Below are 16,254 nucleotides of genomic sequence, written 5' to 3' on the forward strand. Positions count from 1 at the left end.
GGTCCACGTCTCCGCAATCCGGTTGACTGTGTCTGGCGTCCGGCCTCCCGAAAGGAGGCAAAGATTCACCACACTTACACTCGCCACGCCCGAAGAACTGTAGGTGAGAAGGTCGGAAGAGGCAGTCAGTCAAAGGGGAAAGGGCCGATGACCTCTGTTTCCACTGCCAGTAATACTTGGAAGAAGTGTGAATGATGGCTGCCTCGGGTGAAGGCCCCACCTGGGTTGATGGGAGCGTCTTCAACGGCGCAGTCCCACGCTGACCAAAACGCACGACAAAGCGGGTGTGTCGAATTCCGGAAAAACACGCAGACCGCTCCCTCTGGCGCAGGTTAATTTCCCTGCTGCGGTAGCGTAGAAGGCAGATGTGGCTGGGTGTGAAACTCTCCCGCGGTGCTTTCTCACGCAGAGAACAACAAGCCAAAGGGGGTCTCCGAATTCCGACGTCCTTTTCTGGGAAATCCGTCGACAGCGACATGTCCGCCCGCCCAAAAGCTCCTACAGAAGAATCGGCATTCCTGCCTCCGTCTAAGCGCCGATACGGGGGAGAGGACAGCATTCCGGTAGACAGCTGTACGCTCAATAGCGTCGGCCTCGATGAATTTTAGGCCAAACGTAACAACGCATGAGCACTCCAGGCGTGTGTGTACGGGCTGTGGGTGCGGGTGTATATGCGTTTTTTATATTTTAGGTGCACGTTAAAGAACCCCAGGTGGTCGAAATTCCGGAGCCCCTCCACTACGGCGGTCCTCTCCTCATAACCATATTAGGGTTTGGCATAATAATAATAATATAATAATAATAATAATAAATACTATATATAATTAAATGAATATTATTATATTATTATTATTATTATTATATTATTATTATTATATATATATTTTATTATTATTATTATTATTATTATATGAAATTACGGTCACTCCCCAATATTTCATATTTTATAGGTCGCACCACGTGTTACATAAGTATAGTTTTATTAGTATTATTATGTATATCTTTTTTTTCTTTTTCATATTGTGGGATTGCGCTGCTCAGAGCCATTTTACAAGATAGCAATATTAAGTGCAATAATTGGCCACCGTAACCTCACATAAAAAGATGTGGAGCTCTTTGCCTACACATGGACTTGCGCCACAGAAACCCAGTATCATCAGTGTGAACCGACACAATAATGACACGTATGGTCATTCCTGCAACGGTTCATTCACGTGGTGCATGTTAGGGCTCATGAGAACCCACTTGAGGCAAGAGTAGGCCTCGGCTGCGGAGTGTTCTTGCGCCTGTTCGGCCGCCTGGCATTCATCGCAGTCTTGCCCAGGGGCTCCTTGAACGTGATCTCTTGCTCAGTCGGTGCTGATACCTTGGACTTGGACACTGCCATGATACGCTTCTCGAATGGATGGATGGATGGATGGATGGATGGATGGATGGATGGACGGACGGACGGAGGACGGACGGACGGACGGACGGACGGGACGGACGGACGGACTCGGACGGATGGATGGATGGATGGATGGATCTTTCGTATTAAACTGCACGGTATGCTGCTATACCGACTACATGGTGTGCTATCGTACTGAGTTTTGCGCGTGCGGCGATCAAGCACTACATCCGACTAAAAGAAAAGTAAATTCTGTAGTAATCTCGTCCAGTGTCTTAAACTAATTAGTTTGTCCTCCGTTTCATCTCCTTTCATAGTGTCTGGCACGTTAAAGGGACACTAAAGAGAAACAACGAATCGGTTTAGCTCGATAAATTGTGCTCTGAGAACTCTAATTTCGTTAATTTCGCCATCATAGGTATAATAAAAGGAAATCAAGTTGAAAGTTTCATTTAAAATTTCGCGCCGAATCTCCCCGCGTGACGTCACGGATTTCAAAGGTGTATTTATCGTATTTTGGCGCCTGGCTCAACAAAATTACCCCAAACTTGGTATATAAGTTTTATGGCCCCTTCAAAGGACAATGTACTTTACTTTCATGATTAGGAACTACGTAGTCCTTAGTAGGCGCTGTCAAAACATGTGACGTCACGGCGGCGAATGGTGCGGAAACTTCAAGGTGGCCTCGCCACCCACATTTTGTTTTTGCGCGTTTTGTCGTTACTAAGCGTCTTCTTGCAGCAATCGTGGTGTTTTTGGTATTGTGAAAGGTTACTAATATGAGAAAAATAGTTTTGCTCTATAGTGTCCATTTATACTATTTTATAACACTATTTCTTTGCAATCACGCTGATGAATAAAAAAATATAATAAATGCTGAAACAAAAAAAAAAAAGATTCGTGGAGGTGCTGGGTATCGATCCATACCTCTCGCATGCTAAGCAAGCGCTCTACCATCTGAGCTACGCCCCCGACGAGGAAGCGTTGAAAAACTACATACCGTTTATCCGCAAGCATGCCACACGAATCTGGGTCACATGGAGTGGCAACGGAAGACAACGCCGGCGGCTTAACTGGCTCCGCGACCAACCTTGCCTGCATTTAATCAGCCTTCGCCTGGCGCTATAAGCCTTGGAATTAGGAAAGCTGGGCTCTCGTTTGTATTAAAATTCACGTAGTCGGCCCGTTTGTTCTTCCAATTGGGGCCATTCAACTGGCAATACCATCGAAACTGGCCCTTGACAGTCTTTGCATTAGGCTTCAACACTATAGTCGGTGACAGCCTAAGAATAAATATAAGCTCCGCCCACGAGACCGCATTGCTCAATATTTTTCATGCCTCCGCGCTACAAACGAAGTAGTTCCTAAACAATGGCAATAATTTTCACGCATATAAACCTTATTTGCAATACTGCACTGATGTTGAAATGAAGAAAGCAAGCTAGATAAATAAATTGTGAAGGGCACGGAGGTCAGTGTCAGCATAATATATATGTGTTGTTTAAATCGCACCCCCCGCGTTCATCTCGGAGTCTATACGAAGAAGTAATGTACATCTCAAAGGCGATGTTTCTGAGCAGTAGCTATTAGGGTATTAAAACAAAGAATGCCAGATTTAACATAAAACTTAAATAAAGGATTCGTTATTTTACGGTTTCACGGAACAAATAGGGACATTAATCACATTTAATAGGGTCGTTTGTAATTCTTTGCGAAACTCTCGCCGCCAGTTTTCTTCACTGTCTGCTGTAACTATGGCAACTGTGACTCAAAGCGAAGTATGACGAAGTGGTCTGAGATTGCCTTTGTGAATTTTTACTCTTGTGTTGCCGCAAATACCGCATTTGCGTCTCTAGTCGCCGTGCTTGTCCATCGTGTTGAGGAAAACGTCAAGGCTTCATTTGGGCGTCTTGTTTCAACGAAATAAAAGCGTGTAGCACACACGGCGTTTAACTGCGAGGGCCATTGCATGCGTTTGCCGTTACGTTCACGCCAAGGAGACGTACGAGGCTAATTGGCATTGACTAAAAGTTTTACGTGGGATTGTTCTCGCTTCGACAACTTGCACTGGCACTGCCATTACTCCTAAGCCCTCAAACGTTAAACGACCTGCGTCGCCCCAGTGGGCATTACAGCAGGGGGGCCCATTACAGCAGGGGGCCACCTCTATATATGTGTGTGTCTTGGCGAAGGTTATATATATATATCTATATATATATATATATATATATATATTTATTAGTTTATAAGCTGCTGTCATCGGTTGCCGTAAGACAATAGAAAGGATACACGCTTCTCAAAATACAGTTTATTTGCAGAAGGGTTTCTTGAAGGCCAGTTGGTACATGATGCTGAGGGGAACAGCGCAAAAAACGGGACGGAGAAAGATTGAACACACGACATAGCGCTTGTGTCGTGTGTTCAATCTTTCTCCGTCCAGTTTTTTGCGCTGTTCCCTCAGTAACAGTTTATTTGTCAACGTTTCGATCGGAGACCAATTTTTATCAAGGCAACTTTTACGAGGCTTCCATGCGCTTCTATAGCACCGTCCTCCGTGCAGGTAGAGCGAAAAAAATAAATAATAAAAAAATGTAGAAATGAAAAACTCAGTAGCCAAAAGACCACACGTATACACTCGGACATGGAAAAACACGCGCATCCTCGAAGAAAAAAAAGGAAAACATATAAATGTCTATATAAATAATCTCGGTGGACGCAACCAGAAAGTACATCCTTTCGTACATTGTCAAGCCCCACCTCTCCGGCTCCCCCCTCCTCATTTGTTCGTGAAGCATAGTGAGGGGGTGAGGCTTCACAAGAAGGAATATGCGCTTAAAAAGGGTCTATGCACTATAACCTCCCCGAGTTTAATATAAACAAATTATCATTGCGTAATACGTGCACACAATACACGCGATATGCTAAAAACGCACATTAGACAAGAACAATTCCAAATATGATATCGTGAAGTGTGATGAAATGCCATTAAAAACAAAAGCTTTCTTTTTTATAATAGTTTTAGCGGCGTCACTTCAGTTACGATCACAATCCATGCAATCGACGTGTCACAGCGAGCGCATTATTTCACGGTTTGTAGACAACGATTACCTCGCACGGCGTTTCTCATTGCAAGGCGTTCGTGCATCGAGCGCGATACTTACGCGACGGGCATTTCAAGCTAGCTCATCATTCGGGGCTGGTGGAACTGAATTCCGTTAACGACGCCACTGCGCCAATAGGCACGCGTCACATAACGACACACGCACCGTATGACGACCGCGATTATCTTCCTATAATGCACACACCAGTGCATATTCTCCACACCTGGTTTGTTTACTTTCGCATTGCGTTGCGCTAACGGGTTATGTTGGTCGCTTTCTTTCTCTCACGCTTCGTCCGCACATACGTCACTCATATAGGCACACAGCACGGCGCATTCACAATGGATCACCAAGGTTCCCACGTTGCGACTCCAAGTCACACGCACTTGTGGCAACGCTAATGCATGGCTTTTGCGGGCGGTAAATCGTACAAAGACGCGCACATTCCGACATCACTTTTCACTCACTCACAGAATGAACACGGACGACCATCGCCGATGTGGTGACCCTCAGGCGATAGCTTGGTGTATCCGAGCGATGGAGGAACACACCTGTGTGATCGGGTTCTGCCCAGAGGACCGGAGCCAGCCAGAGTACCGGGGGAGATGTCGAGGAGAGGAGCCCGGAGCTGTTAACAGTAACGTTTATTTACAGGTAGCGTGTTGCTACATGATGGGGTTAGCATCATGGAAGCTCTCGAGGGGAGCTTCTCGTAGCTTGTGACAGCTTGAGAAAACTTGTGAGAGCTCGTCGGGAGCGCATCGGCGCTCGCATTTTATGTCCTGGCCTTCCCAGGGTTCCCTGTAGGAAAAACAATGGAGGCCAGGACAGCCCAATGAAAATTTCCATCTTCACCTCCGCCCCCAAAAGGGGAAGGTGAAACGCCGCCTCCTTCCCAACCCACGAAAGGAGAAAGAGGCACGTCCAGTTCGTCCCATGGCGAGGGAAAAACACTGCCCACCGCGCACACACGGCACAGCACGAAGACGTTGAGTCTTACGTGGAAGTCAATTTCGTAGTCTGTTGCAATGATGGGTATGCGCGAGGCAGACCACGAATTCTGGAAACAGCGGCAACAGGGCGCCACGGAGAACGTGGGAAATGCATCCGCAGACGGTTCCCAGACGCTGGGTCCTTTGTCCGGGGCACCTTGACGACAAAGCAAGCCGCCTCGACGGCCAACAACTCTTCCCAATCCGTCAGTCGGTCAGGCGTGCCCAAAGGGTTTTACGAGGGGCGCAGACAACCTGAGAATAATAGACGAACGACCTTCGTGTTGTCGCCGCTCTTGGGGCATCTCTGGAACAGCTGACCCGGAAGAAATCAGGGTAGTCTTAGCCGCAACGTCTCATGCGTCAAAGCGGCGCCAAGCCAGGCAGGCCGATCATAACAGCCCGTCCACCGTCACAGGAGGTCTCGAAGGGGTTGCAGCACCAAGCACTCCGCAGAGACCGTAGATCTGCTCCCTTGTAGACGTTGACGCAGGCTGCACCAAACTCTGGACCTGAGCCATGGCCAGCAAACGCCAGAAACGAACCACGCAAGACCCGAGGCACAACAAACATAGGGCACTCAACTGACCTCGAGAAATGCCAGGTTACAGTTTTGGTAAAACTCCCTAGAAATTTACAATTGGTGTGCTCACTCGTGAAAATCAAGAATCAGATAACGAAGCCATAACAAACTCAGACCTACTACGTGCGAAGCAAATCAACAGCCTAACGTTTTGTATCATTTCCCAGAGAGATTCACAGCGTTCAAGGCACGCAGGTGCTACGGGCGGAACAAAACGAAAGGAGGTAGTTAATGAATTACGCCTCTCACAGTATAAGTAAAACTCAAAATCAAACTTGCGCGTATGAAAATAAAACAAACAGAGAAACAAAAAACCTACACTACACTGATGCGCATACTAACAAGTGTGCTGCAATTTACACAAGGTTTATACAGAGGCTTTTACCCTCAGCCTACTTCTCTGTTAAAAATAAACTTGCGCAAAACCCTCTACTCGGGTGTTAGGTCTCGCTAAATGTAAGCAAACACTCAGTACAACAAGTATCTTAATGTCTGCAGTTATCATGAGGAAGAAAATAAAAGTTACAAAAATCGACATATTCTTTGCTCATCTGCAGACACGCGCACATTAAAAGCAAAACAATTCATAACTGGATACAAGAGAAATTCTTGGTAGCCTTACACTGCCCGAACATTATGCGGATAAAATAAAATCAACAAAAGCAAAAACCTACACTACACTGCAAAAACATAAGGTTTAAACAGAGGCTTTTTACCTTCAGCCTACTTCTCTGTCAAGATAAACTTGCGCGTAAAACATAAAACAAACAGAGAAACAAAACCTACACTTCACTGCAAGAACAGAAGGTTTAAACAGAGGCTTTTACCTTCAGCCTACTTCTCTGTTGAAATCAGCGCAAAACCCTCTACTCGGGTGCTAGCTTTTGCAAAATGTAAGCAAACAAGCAGTTTAGCAAATATCTCAATGTCTGCAGTTAAGATGAGGAGGAAAATAAAACTTTCAAAAATCGACACAGTCCTTGCTCATCGGCAGACATGCAAACGTTAGACAGCTAAACAAAACAATAATAAAGCTGGATACAAGACAAATTCTTAGTATCCTTCGTGACAGTGCGTAATTTAATGCGGCACCCTTTCAGACGTGCTCTGGGGGGACGCGCATACCACAGTTGTCGATCGGCCAGATCGCGACGGAGGGACAAAAAGCCAACCTGTCCGAAGCACACAGTAGCGGTGACCTTTGTTCCGCGGGCCCCGAACTCCGACAAAGAAGCACCCGGACGCTTAAGCTTCCTCATTGTGGGCCTCCCAGAGCAGCGGTCACCTTCTCGCAAACTTGGGGGAGGACCTCTGTCGTTACAGTCGCGTACGCACCACCTCGCTTTGCTCCACCGTTTAGCCTTCACAAAAGAAACCAGGCGACCACTTCGGCGTCTCTTTTTCCTGGCCCTCGCGACACGCTTCATGCATAATCTCGATTTGTGCGAGACCCGCAACTTTTGGCTTTTAGAGAACTTATTAGGGGTTTCCAGCCTCCGCTCGAGGCAACTTGGACCTTTCCCCTTTTCCCGAAGTTTTCGCTGGCGCCTTTTTCTTTCAGGGCGGCACGGAACGCTCCCCGACTCGGCAATAATACTCGGAAGTACATTGCTCAAAACTCCAGGCGGCTCAACTGGCTTATCCTCGGCGTTATTTCTAGCTGTCTGCTCTTCAGAAACAACGCTACAATCGACACTTGTTAAACCAGCCGGCTCGCCATCAGATGTCTCTCCTTGATGAGAGTCATCACCTCGCGCTAATCTAAGCGCTTCATCACCTCGCGCTATGTTGAGCGCCTCTTCCTCTCGTGGTAAGCTAAGCGCCTCATCATCTGAACTTTTACAGTCTGCTTCATTAGCGCTTTCTGCTTTCGGAACCTCATGAGCAGACTCACAGGCCATCGGATCCGTCATAGCTGCCGCCAATTCGTCACCAAAACAAAGGTCTTTCGAAAGCATATCCACGTCATTCTGAGAGGGATAATGCTCGGGCAGGTTTTGGGACACCAAAGTTTCCGTGGCGAGCAGTCTGAACGGTCCCTCACTCGCAACGCGGGCTAATGGCAAACACACACTTTCATTTTCAACTAGTTGCCATGCACACGGGCGTTCCCCTGTGGTCACCTCATTTGTCAAAGAGTACGGATGTACACTATCAAACGTTGCGGCAGAGTCCCGCGGTACGTTTTCCTTAACTAATTCCTGAATGGGGGGTTTCAATGGTTCCAGATCATTGTCGCTGCTGTCCCGAAAACAGAGAGCATTCCTAGGCTTGCGGCAGCCGATTGCGATGTGACCTAGCTCTTTGCAACGGTGGCATACAACCGGCTTCCTAGCCTTAAACGCCTTTTCTTTCTTTCGATCTTCTGAGTGGCTCACTGTAGACGTGGACTTAGCAGGACCTTTCTTTTTCTTATCTGAGGGTGCTATCCCGTTATTCGGGTTACTTGATGCCTGATAAAGTGCTAAAGCCAATCGCCTTTTCTCATTTATCCTGTCTTCTTCAGCCCATCTTTTGTTCTTCTCAACTTCCTCCCAGCACTCCTCAATTTCATCATCCTCCGCCCCGCATTCCTGAATAGCCTTAATCAGCTGTGACTCTCTCTCTTCTCTCCCAACCTTAATTCCCAGCTCTTCGCACAGTAGTAAGAGGTCTGGTCTCTCTAGCTTCTTTACCAACTCCATGGTCTTCACGAGTGAGGACTTTCTACCCGCCGTGACGTTAGGTAGCGAACAAGCGAAGCCTAGACGCACGGTAAAACACTGCCAGTTTTAGAACATGAAAGCTAAAATGGTGAATAGCTGTGACGTATGGTAGCGGTACAACGAAGCCTATACGCACAGAAGATTACACACAGATTTAGAAAACTTCAAAAGCTAAAACCTGGCAAAACTCAAAGAAAGTCAAGCACTCACCATATCGTTGAGGCCCGAGTCAAGCATGGGTCATCCCGTTGCTGCTGACCAGTTGATCTGTTCCAGTTGTCCGCAGCATCCAACCGCTGCCATCCAGTTGATGTAGACGGGGGTCTGCCCAGAGGACCGGAGCCAGCCAGAGTACCGGGGGAGATGTCGAGGAGAGGAGCCCGGAGCTGTTAACAGTAACGTTTATTTACAGGTAGCGTGTTGCTACATGATGGGGTTAGCATCATGGAAGCTCTCGAGGGGAGCTTCTCGTAGCTTGTGACAGCTTGAGAAAACTTGTGAGAGCTCGTCGGGAGCGCATCGGCGCTCGCATTTTATGTCCTGGTCTTCCCAGGGTTCCCTGTAGGAAAAAACAATGGAGGCCAGGACAGCCCAATGAAAATTTCCATCTTCACCTCCGCCCCCAAAAGGGGAAGGTGAAACGCCGCCTCCTTCCCAACCCACGAAAGGAGAAAGAGGCACGTCCAGTTCGTCCCATGGCGAGGGAAAAACACTGCCCACCGCGCACACACGGCACAGCACGAAGACGTTGAGTCTTACGTGGAAGTCAATTTCGTAGTCTGTTGCAATGATGGGTATGCGCGAGGCAGACCACGAATTCTGGAAACAGCGGCAACAGGGCGCCACGGAGAACGTGGGAAATGCATCCGCAGACGGTTCCCAGACGCTGGGTCCTTTGTCCGGGGCACCTTGACGACAAAGCAAGCCGCCTCGACGGCCAACAACTCTTCCCAATCCGTCAGTCGGTCAGGCGTGCCCAAAGGGTTTTACGAGGGGCGCAGACAACCTGAGAATAATAGACGAACGACCTTCGTGTTGTCGCCGCTCTTGGGGCATCTCTGGAACAGCTGACCCGGAAGAAATCAGGGTAGTCTTAGCCGCAACGTCTCATGCGTCAAAGCGGCGCCAAGCCAGGCAGGCCGATCATAACAAAATGAAGACCCCGAGCGGGTCGTCAAAACTTGGGACGCGAAAGGTACAGACGTTCCACGATTGACTCGAGACACGCAGCAATGATCAAACCCTTTCATTCTGCTAATGGGAAGGCCCCGAAACCTATCAAGCGAGCTTAGATCCACCTGTAACTGTTTTCGTTTACGAGAAAAATCGAAAGGTGGAGTAGGATGGGGAGGGGGGGGGGGGGGGGTGAGGAACGAGACCACGTTTTAAATTCTCCTTTTCCTTCTCTTCGGAACGCGTTTGAGGAGTTAGTACACGCGTGGGCTCAGTTATGAAGAGCATCAAAATGGAAGAATGCGAAGAGATCCGACCCGTACAGTCGATGTCGGCGCTTAATTTGTCCATACGTGGAGGGGATTAACGAAACGTTGTATTAGAAAGCACTTTTGCAGAGTGCTTTCAGCACGCTGTCCTGTCTCCTTTTGTTGCTTCCGTGTTACGTCTGCGCTCATGTTAAAGGACTGGGCGTGCACACACGGACACCAGAGAAAAGTAAAAAGACACGACAAACGTTTGCACGCCCAGTCCTTTAACATGAATACCTACCAACTAGCTCAGCTCTCTTAATTTAAACGTTCGTGCTATTGTACCTACGAACTATGCATCACCCTGCATGCCAGCAAACGTTATCGAATTTGCGAAACGACTTTCGGCATTCGCCGTCCTGCCCCTTCCTGACGGAACAATTTAAACCGAAGAACTTAAAGAATCTCTTTAAACGAGAGGACTTCGAGAATCACAACAAAACATAATATCCTAACCGCGTTTAGTATGCATACACGAGGCATGCCCTCCGCGAAAGCCCGGCAGAGTCGGACAAGAAGAATCTGGCGGAAGAACCACGCCAAACAAAAACGTCGAAAAAAAATAAAGGTATATACTACACACACTCACCGCGAGATGACCGCATAACGAAGGGCTCGGAGGGAGCGCCGCTGTTTTGACGCACCTTGCGGGCCGGCGCGGCTTTTATAAAAGGACCTCGGACGTGTGTGACAGGCGGGTCGACAAGTGAAGTGCTTCGCTCACTCTCGGTCGGCGCCCGCTGCACGGCTGTCGCAGGTCCCGCCGCCGCCAAGTTCACCGTGAAATAACCCCCACTCCCACCCCACATCACCTCACCCCGATGCATGCGCTGCCCTTCGGCGACAACAACAGCTGCGGGTGATCACCCGCCGTTCAGACAGGCACGCACTCACTGTCACAGGATGCATCGCTTTTTTTTTTTTCTCCCTTGATCGACATCGCTTACAGCAACAGCAACAACGTCGCGCGTGCCGTCGCAACGCACGCTGCAGTGCGTCGCGTCACTGCGTTGCGAAAAGCGTAACCGTGCGAGCACTGCACATAGTGCACGAGTGAAACGAACCGCGTCTCCTACACATATGCGACTATTATAGTATCGCACTTCCCACCGCTATATCACTCGATAATACAGGAAATTGGGGGTATTCAATGTCTCTAATATACTGTATACGGCGCTCGATGCAGGCATGTTACCGTCGCACAATTGCAAAGAATGACGTGGTGTGTGTGCGTGGGGGGCAGGGGGGGGGGGCACAGACGGAGAGGAGGGAGTTGGCAGTTGGCAGTCACAGACTGCGCAGCAGATGCAGATCGCAACAGATCTACATGGTCGTGTTATGGCAGGATATCAGCACAAAATGCCATAACTTTATATACCTACGGACAATACCTTATTATGCGAGCTCACACAACAGACTAGAAAACAAACGCAAACATCATTTGCAGCATATTAGCTACATCGACGTGTCTAAACAAGTACATAAACTTGTGTCTGGCGGGAAATAACGAGCGCCGACCAATCGTTGAAATAAATATAGACGTTTCGGTTGCCTTGTTCACGATGTTAGTCGAATGCGTTCAATTCACATTGTGAAATTCATGCGAGTGTGTTCACATGAATTTTCCCGATAAGACGGGTTTTCGTCGAATTCTGGACTTCAGGGTTAAGTCTATAAACAATAAGAAAGGTCGGCAAAATAGCGATTTTCGAGAAGCGACGAGTGTTACGCCCTGTGCATTACGGCGCTTCTATCTCTCTCTCTTTTCCAGAGCCCCGACGCCGCGTATACACAAACGTGCGCCACCGCCTTCTACACATTTAAACCGCTTCCCGACCATTTCCTCGTTTTTGAGGGGGCCCACATAACGCACCGGTGCGTGGCGAACCGCGTCTCCGACATACCGGGCGATATTGTTTCTGCGCCAGAGCGTTTTCGCGTGTAATTAGCTTACAGCACCCTCCCTTCCTTCCGGGCCACCCTGGCACACGAGGCGTGACCTTTTGTGTGCCGTTCGCAGTAAAGCAAGGTCACCACGTCCGCTTCGATGTCAACGCATCGCCGGTAAAGAAAAAGTCGGGTCACGTGACTGCACGGGATCGCAAAACATCCGCGGTGCCGCGTCGGATATGGCTGCAGAGGGCGAGCTGATCCGTATACCCGCCTGTACACGGTACATCGCGTCACGCTGTTTGTGCGTTGCAATTATAATATAGCACACAGGCCGGATATATGCATTGCGGGACGTGCATCGACGACATCGAATGTAAGCGCAAGCGAAGCACGCGAAGGACGTGCAGATGCAATGCGCAGACCGCGTTATGCAATGCGAATGTCCTTCCTTCTCATTGACGGTGCCGCTGAATGCCAAAAATTACTGTACACTGTCGTCCTTTATGAAAGGGAACACGCGAGCGCGCGGCCTGAGCTCTGCTGCGGCTGCCTACAGTGCCATCAACCGACAGCGAAAGAAAGCGCACCCGCTTTTGGCGTCATCTATTGGCAAACAAAATAACGAGTCATGGCCGGTGGGCAAGCGCTGCTAGATTACGCTCCCGCTTCGGTCGCGCAGCGGGCGATGCCGCCAAAAGCGGACGTGCTTTCTTCAGCTCTCGGTTGATGGTGCTGTACGCTAGCTGCCGCAGCGCGCAGGCCGCGCGCTCGCGTGTTCCCTTTCATAAAGGACGACAGTGTACAGTACATTTCAGGTAGGCGCTATACATCTGACATTGCGCCGTTGCATCATTCCGACACACTGCTTTGTACGCACGCATTACTGTGCATTCTTCAATATTTCCGGTAATCAACTACGTAAATTATTACGTAACACATTCACTCCGAGAACATCTTTGAATATCTCATGAGCTTCAAATACCAAAAATATGTACGACGTCGAAATCCTGAACATACAGCGTCAATTTGGCAACAGGCCACACGATGTCGCATTTTCATCTGCGAGCTCCCGCTAATAACATCTATTCTTGCTACGCGAAACGTGACGAGATATCCATTCACAAGAACACGGATACGCGCATCATGCATATACAGGGGGATTTTTGCTTCCAGCATTCTAAAAGTGGTAATTACACGAATGTACATTGGAAGTGTACAAGTCATTAAGCAGAAATGCCTTCAAAAGTAATTACGTCTGATTTTATATTGACTTCTGTAGGGGATCACTTATATACAGGAATGTACAAAAAGTGAGACGGTCCCTTGTGCATTTGCCTAATACGACTCGAAAGCAAAAGCCTTCTTCTCCGTCCATTGTAATGACGTCACATTATGTGACATCATCATGTCACAAATTTCGGCGACCTGTCACGTGATCGGGTGACGTCATCAAGTGATATTTTAATGCATCACTCGTGCTGAAGCCGACGATTACTTTTCGCGTTTGATGAGACATCTAAGGCTTTCGCCTTAATAATTCAGACAGTGAGCAGTGCTAGACGAAATCGGCAACAAAAAATGATAATTGGGAGCTGACACGCCCACCAGTAGTTCGTAATGTACCTGTACGTCACAGCAATTGGGCGAGGAGTGTCATTCGAGATACGGCAATGCCTATGGGCGAGGATGCGCTGCTGGCTGGCTAGTTGTCACAGCGGGAAGATGCGGGAAGATGTGACGTTTAACTCAGTGACGCTACCGAGGACTTCTGATTTGGAGCAATTTTTGGAGCAGCAAAACTTCCGTTTTGGAGCACTTTGGAGCAGCAATATTTTCATCTTGGACCACTTTGGAGCAGATAATTTTGCATCTGGGAGCACTCTGGAGCAGCAAATTTTACATCCTGGAGTGCACTACAGAAGCATATTGCAATAACATTCAAGCACCGGAATATTACTATGGGGCTCTTATGAAGGCTAGAAATATTTCGATTCATTGCAAATCTCATGGAAAAAATCATCTCAGGAGAACTCCATACTTCACTCGCTAATGAAAAAATAAGGGCTCATGCAGTTTAGTGTTCTGAATTAACCTCTTCGGCGATTATTTTCCACACTAGCAAATAAACAGAATACCAGATCAATAAAATTGCACTTTATGAAATAACACTCTAAATACATCTATGTGGTTATCAGCAGACATTGTAGACAAAACGCCGTGATGTACAGCAGTGCCTCAATGCCAAAGAGCCACGCTGTCCCTAATGCATTCCCCTAAGAAAACTCCAAGGCGAAAGCCAGGTTCTTTTTCTTCTCGATCGATGGGTTGATCCTCCCCCTCCTTCTCTGCAAGCTATCTGCACCTCACCTGGTTTTGCGCTAGCTCCATGATCGGCGCACCGATTACGGAAGCAGTGTAAAGCGACGATGGCGTCATCACGTGACATCACGATATATGACGCCATGATGACGTCACAAGTTTTGACGATCTATGACGTGATGATAACGCCATCACATGATTATTTTTTGCATCAATCGATTGACGCCGCCGACGGTCAATTTTCGTGTTTGATAAAGCATCTGATGCTTTCGCATTAATATTGCGTATTGAACGTTAACAACCTGGCCTTACATACCAAACTGTCCTCCACCATGTCACCTCCTTGCCATGCGTGAAACAGCTTCGCTTATCATCCACTTCACAGAGTGAAATGGCTCCTCAACTTTTTTGAAATGTTTATTGTGATAACAATTATATGGACGCTCCCCGCGGATTTTTGCCGTCGCCCTTGCCGTAATTTTCTGTATAAAGGCCAAATTAATAACATCACTACGCGCATTCTAGCCGCGGGTAAAAGCTCGCGAGCGCTGGCGACGAACGCGGCTGAAGCGGAAATTAAGCTAGCCGGCCGTCTGTCTCCGTCGCACGGACAGCGCATGAGATAACATCTTCCCGCGTGCAGGCCTGCCGTCGATTGCTCATCAAACAGAGAGGAAACGCCCCGCCTGTCTTTCGTAAGGACCATGAAAGGACGCCAGGGGAGAGGGGGGGGGGGGGGACTGCATCGTTCGAAGGGCGCAGTCGCTTGCGCGCGCGCAATCTCGAGGCATCAGGAGACGGCTCGTAAACTTGCTGTGCTCTCAACGCTTAGCTCGCGTTTAGAGAACTCAGAGGAAGGAAACGCTTCGGTTCCTGGAGCGGCCATATTCCCTTAAACCAGTGTTTTGTTGAGTTACGCGAGAGCGAATCCAAAAGAGTTAGCTGCCAGCCTTACTTCGTTTAATACAATTTGTTGGTATCGCATTCATTGCTTCGCCCTTAGACGAAACTGAGTTTTTTTACCCGTCAGCTATTGACCCCCGAAAGCGAGGGGCGGACGTGTAACATGGCGTAGCCGCTTCACTGTGGGCAGTCAGCGACGGGCCCGCTACTGACAGCTGCGTATTTGCGGCTGCTCCGACCAGGATATATGCTTTTATTAATGAGATGACATTTTTAAAAAGCAAGCAAAAAAATTCGAATTGGAACCCTAGCACGTGAGCTCGAAAGGGCAGGGCCTTTTAGGGGGTATTTACCGCAGAGTGATTAAACTCGGACGTGCTGGTATAAGTAATTACGATAAAGCTCTTCCGAATGAAGATCCATGGATAAAGTATATCTGAGGAAAGTGTGAACGCGTTTCCACCGTTCGCGTGCTCTTCCATAAACGCGAAGCAAGGAAAATTCAATATTGTTCCATAAATATACTGCTAGCGATCCCAGATTTCATTCCGCGATGTCCGGAAACAGAAGTGACAGACATTTTAGCAGCACACATGTAGTTATTACTGAATATTGCTTTCCTTACGATGCCGTGCGACGCTTGAAACGAGCTACCAGCAGCGTTTCTAAAACAGAAGACGTCCGTCGATGCATCGCCGTCGCACTTTCTCGCTACCGAGAGGTCTAGACGTCACGAGCCTCTGCGGAGAGCGCGTTTTGCTGTCAAGCCGACTTGCAGAACAGAAGCTGCGTCGGCACCTTGCATGGCATCGTGGCTTACTCGGGACGCACGCACGAGCGCTATTTATTCAGCGGAATAATTCCTGGTCCATGGTTGTGACTTTAGC

General features: G+C 48.3%; 1 protein-coding gene across 4 annotated transcripts in view; it reads right to left on the minus strand.

The window, feature by feature from the left end:
• The window catches only part of LOC119396496 (protein FAM107B), a 197,052-nt gene that overhangs the window by 40,931 nt on the left and 139,867 nt on the right, over nt 1-16,254 (minus strand). The window contains exon 1 of one of the 4 annotated variants that reach the window (XM_037663744.2): nt 10,842-11,049. The exons of the other annotated variants lie outside the window; for them this stretch is intronic. Coding sequence (XP_037519672.1) covers nt 10,842-10,857 — 16 coding nt within the window. The 5' untranslated portion in view covers nt 10,858-11,049. Of the gene's footprint in view, nt 1-10,841; nt 11,050-16,254 lie in introns of those variants that run through there. 4 annotated transcript variants of the gene reach the window in all.

This window comes from Rhipicephalus sanguineus, chromosome 6 (genome assembly GCF_013339695.2).
Source record: "Rhipicephalus sanguineus isolate Rsan-2018 chromosome 6, BIME_Rsan_1.4, whole genome shotgun sequence".
Lineage (NCBI taxonomy): Eukaryota > Metazoa > Arthropoda > Arachnida > Ixodida > Ixodidae > Rhipicephalus > Rhipicephalus sanguineus.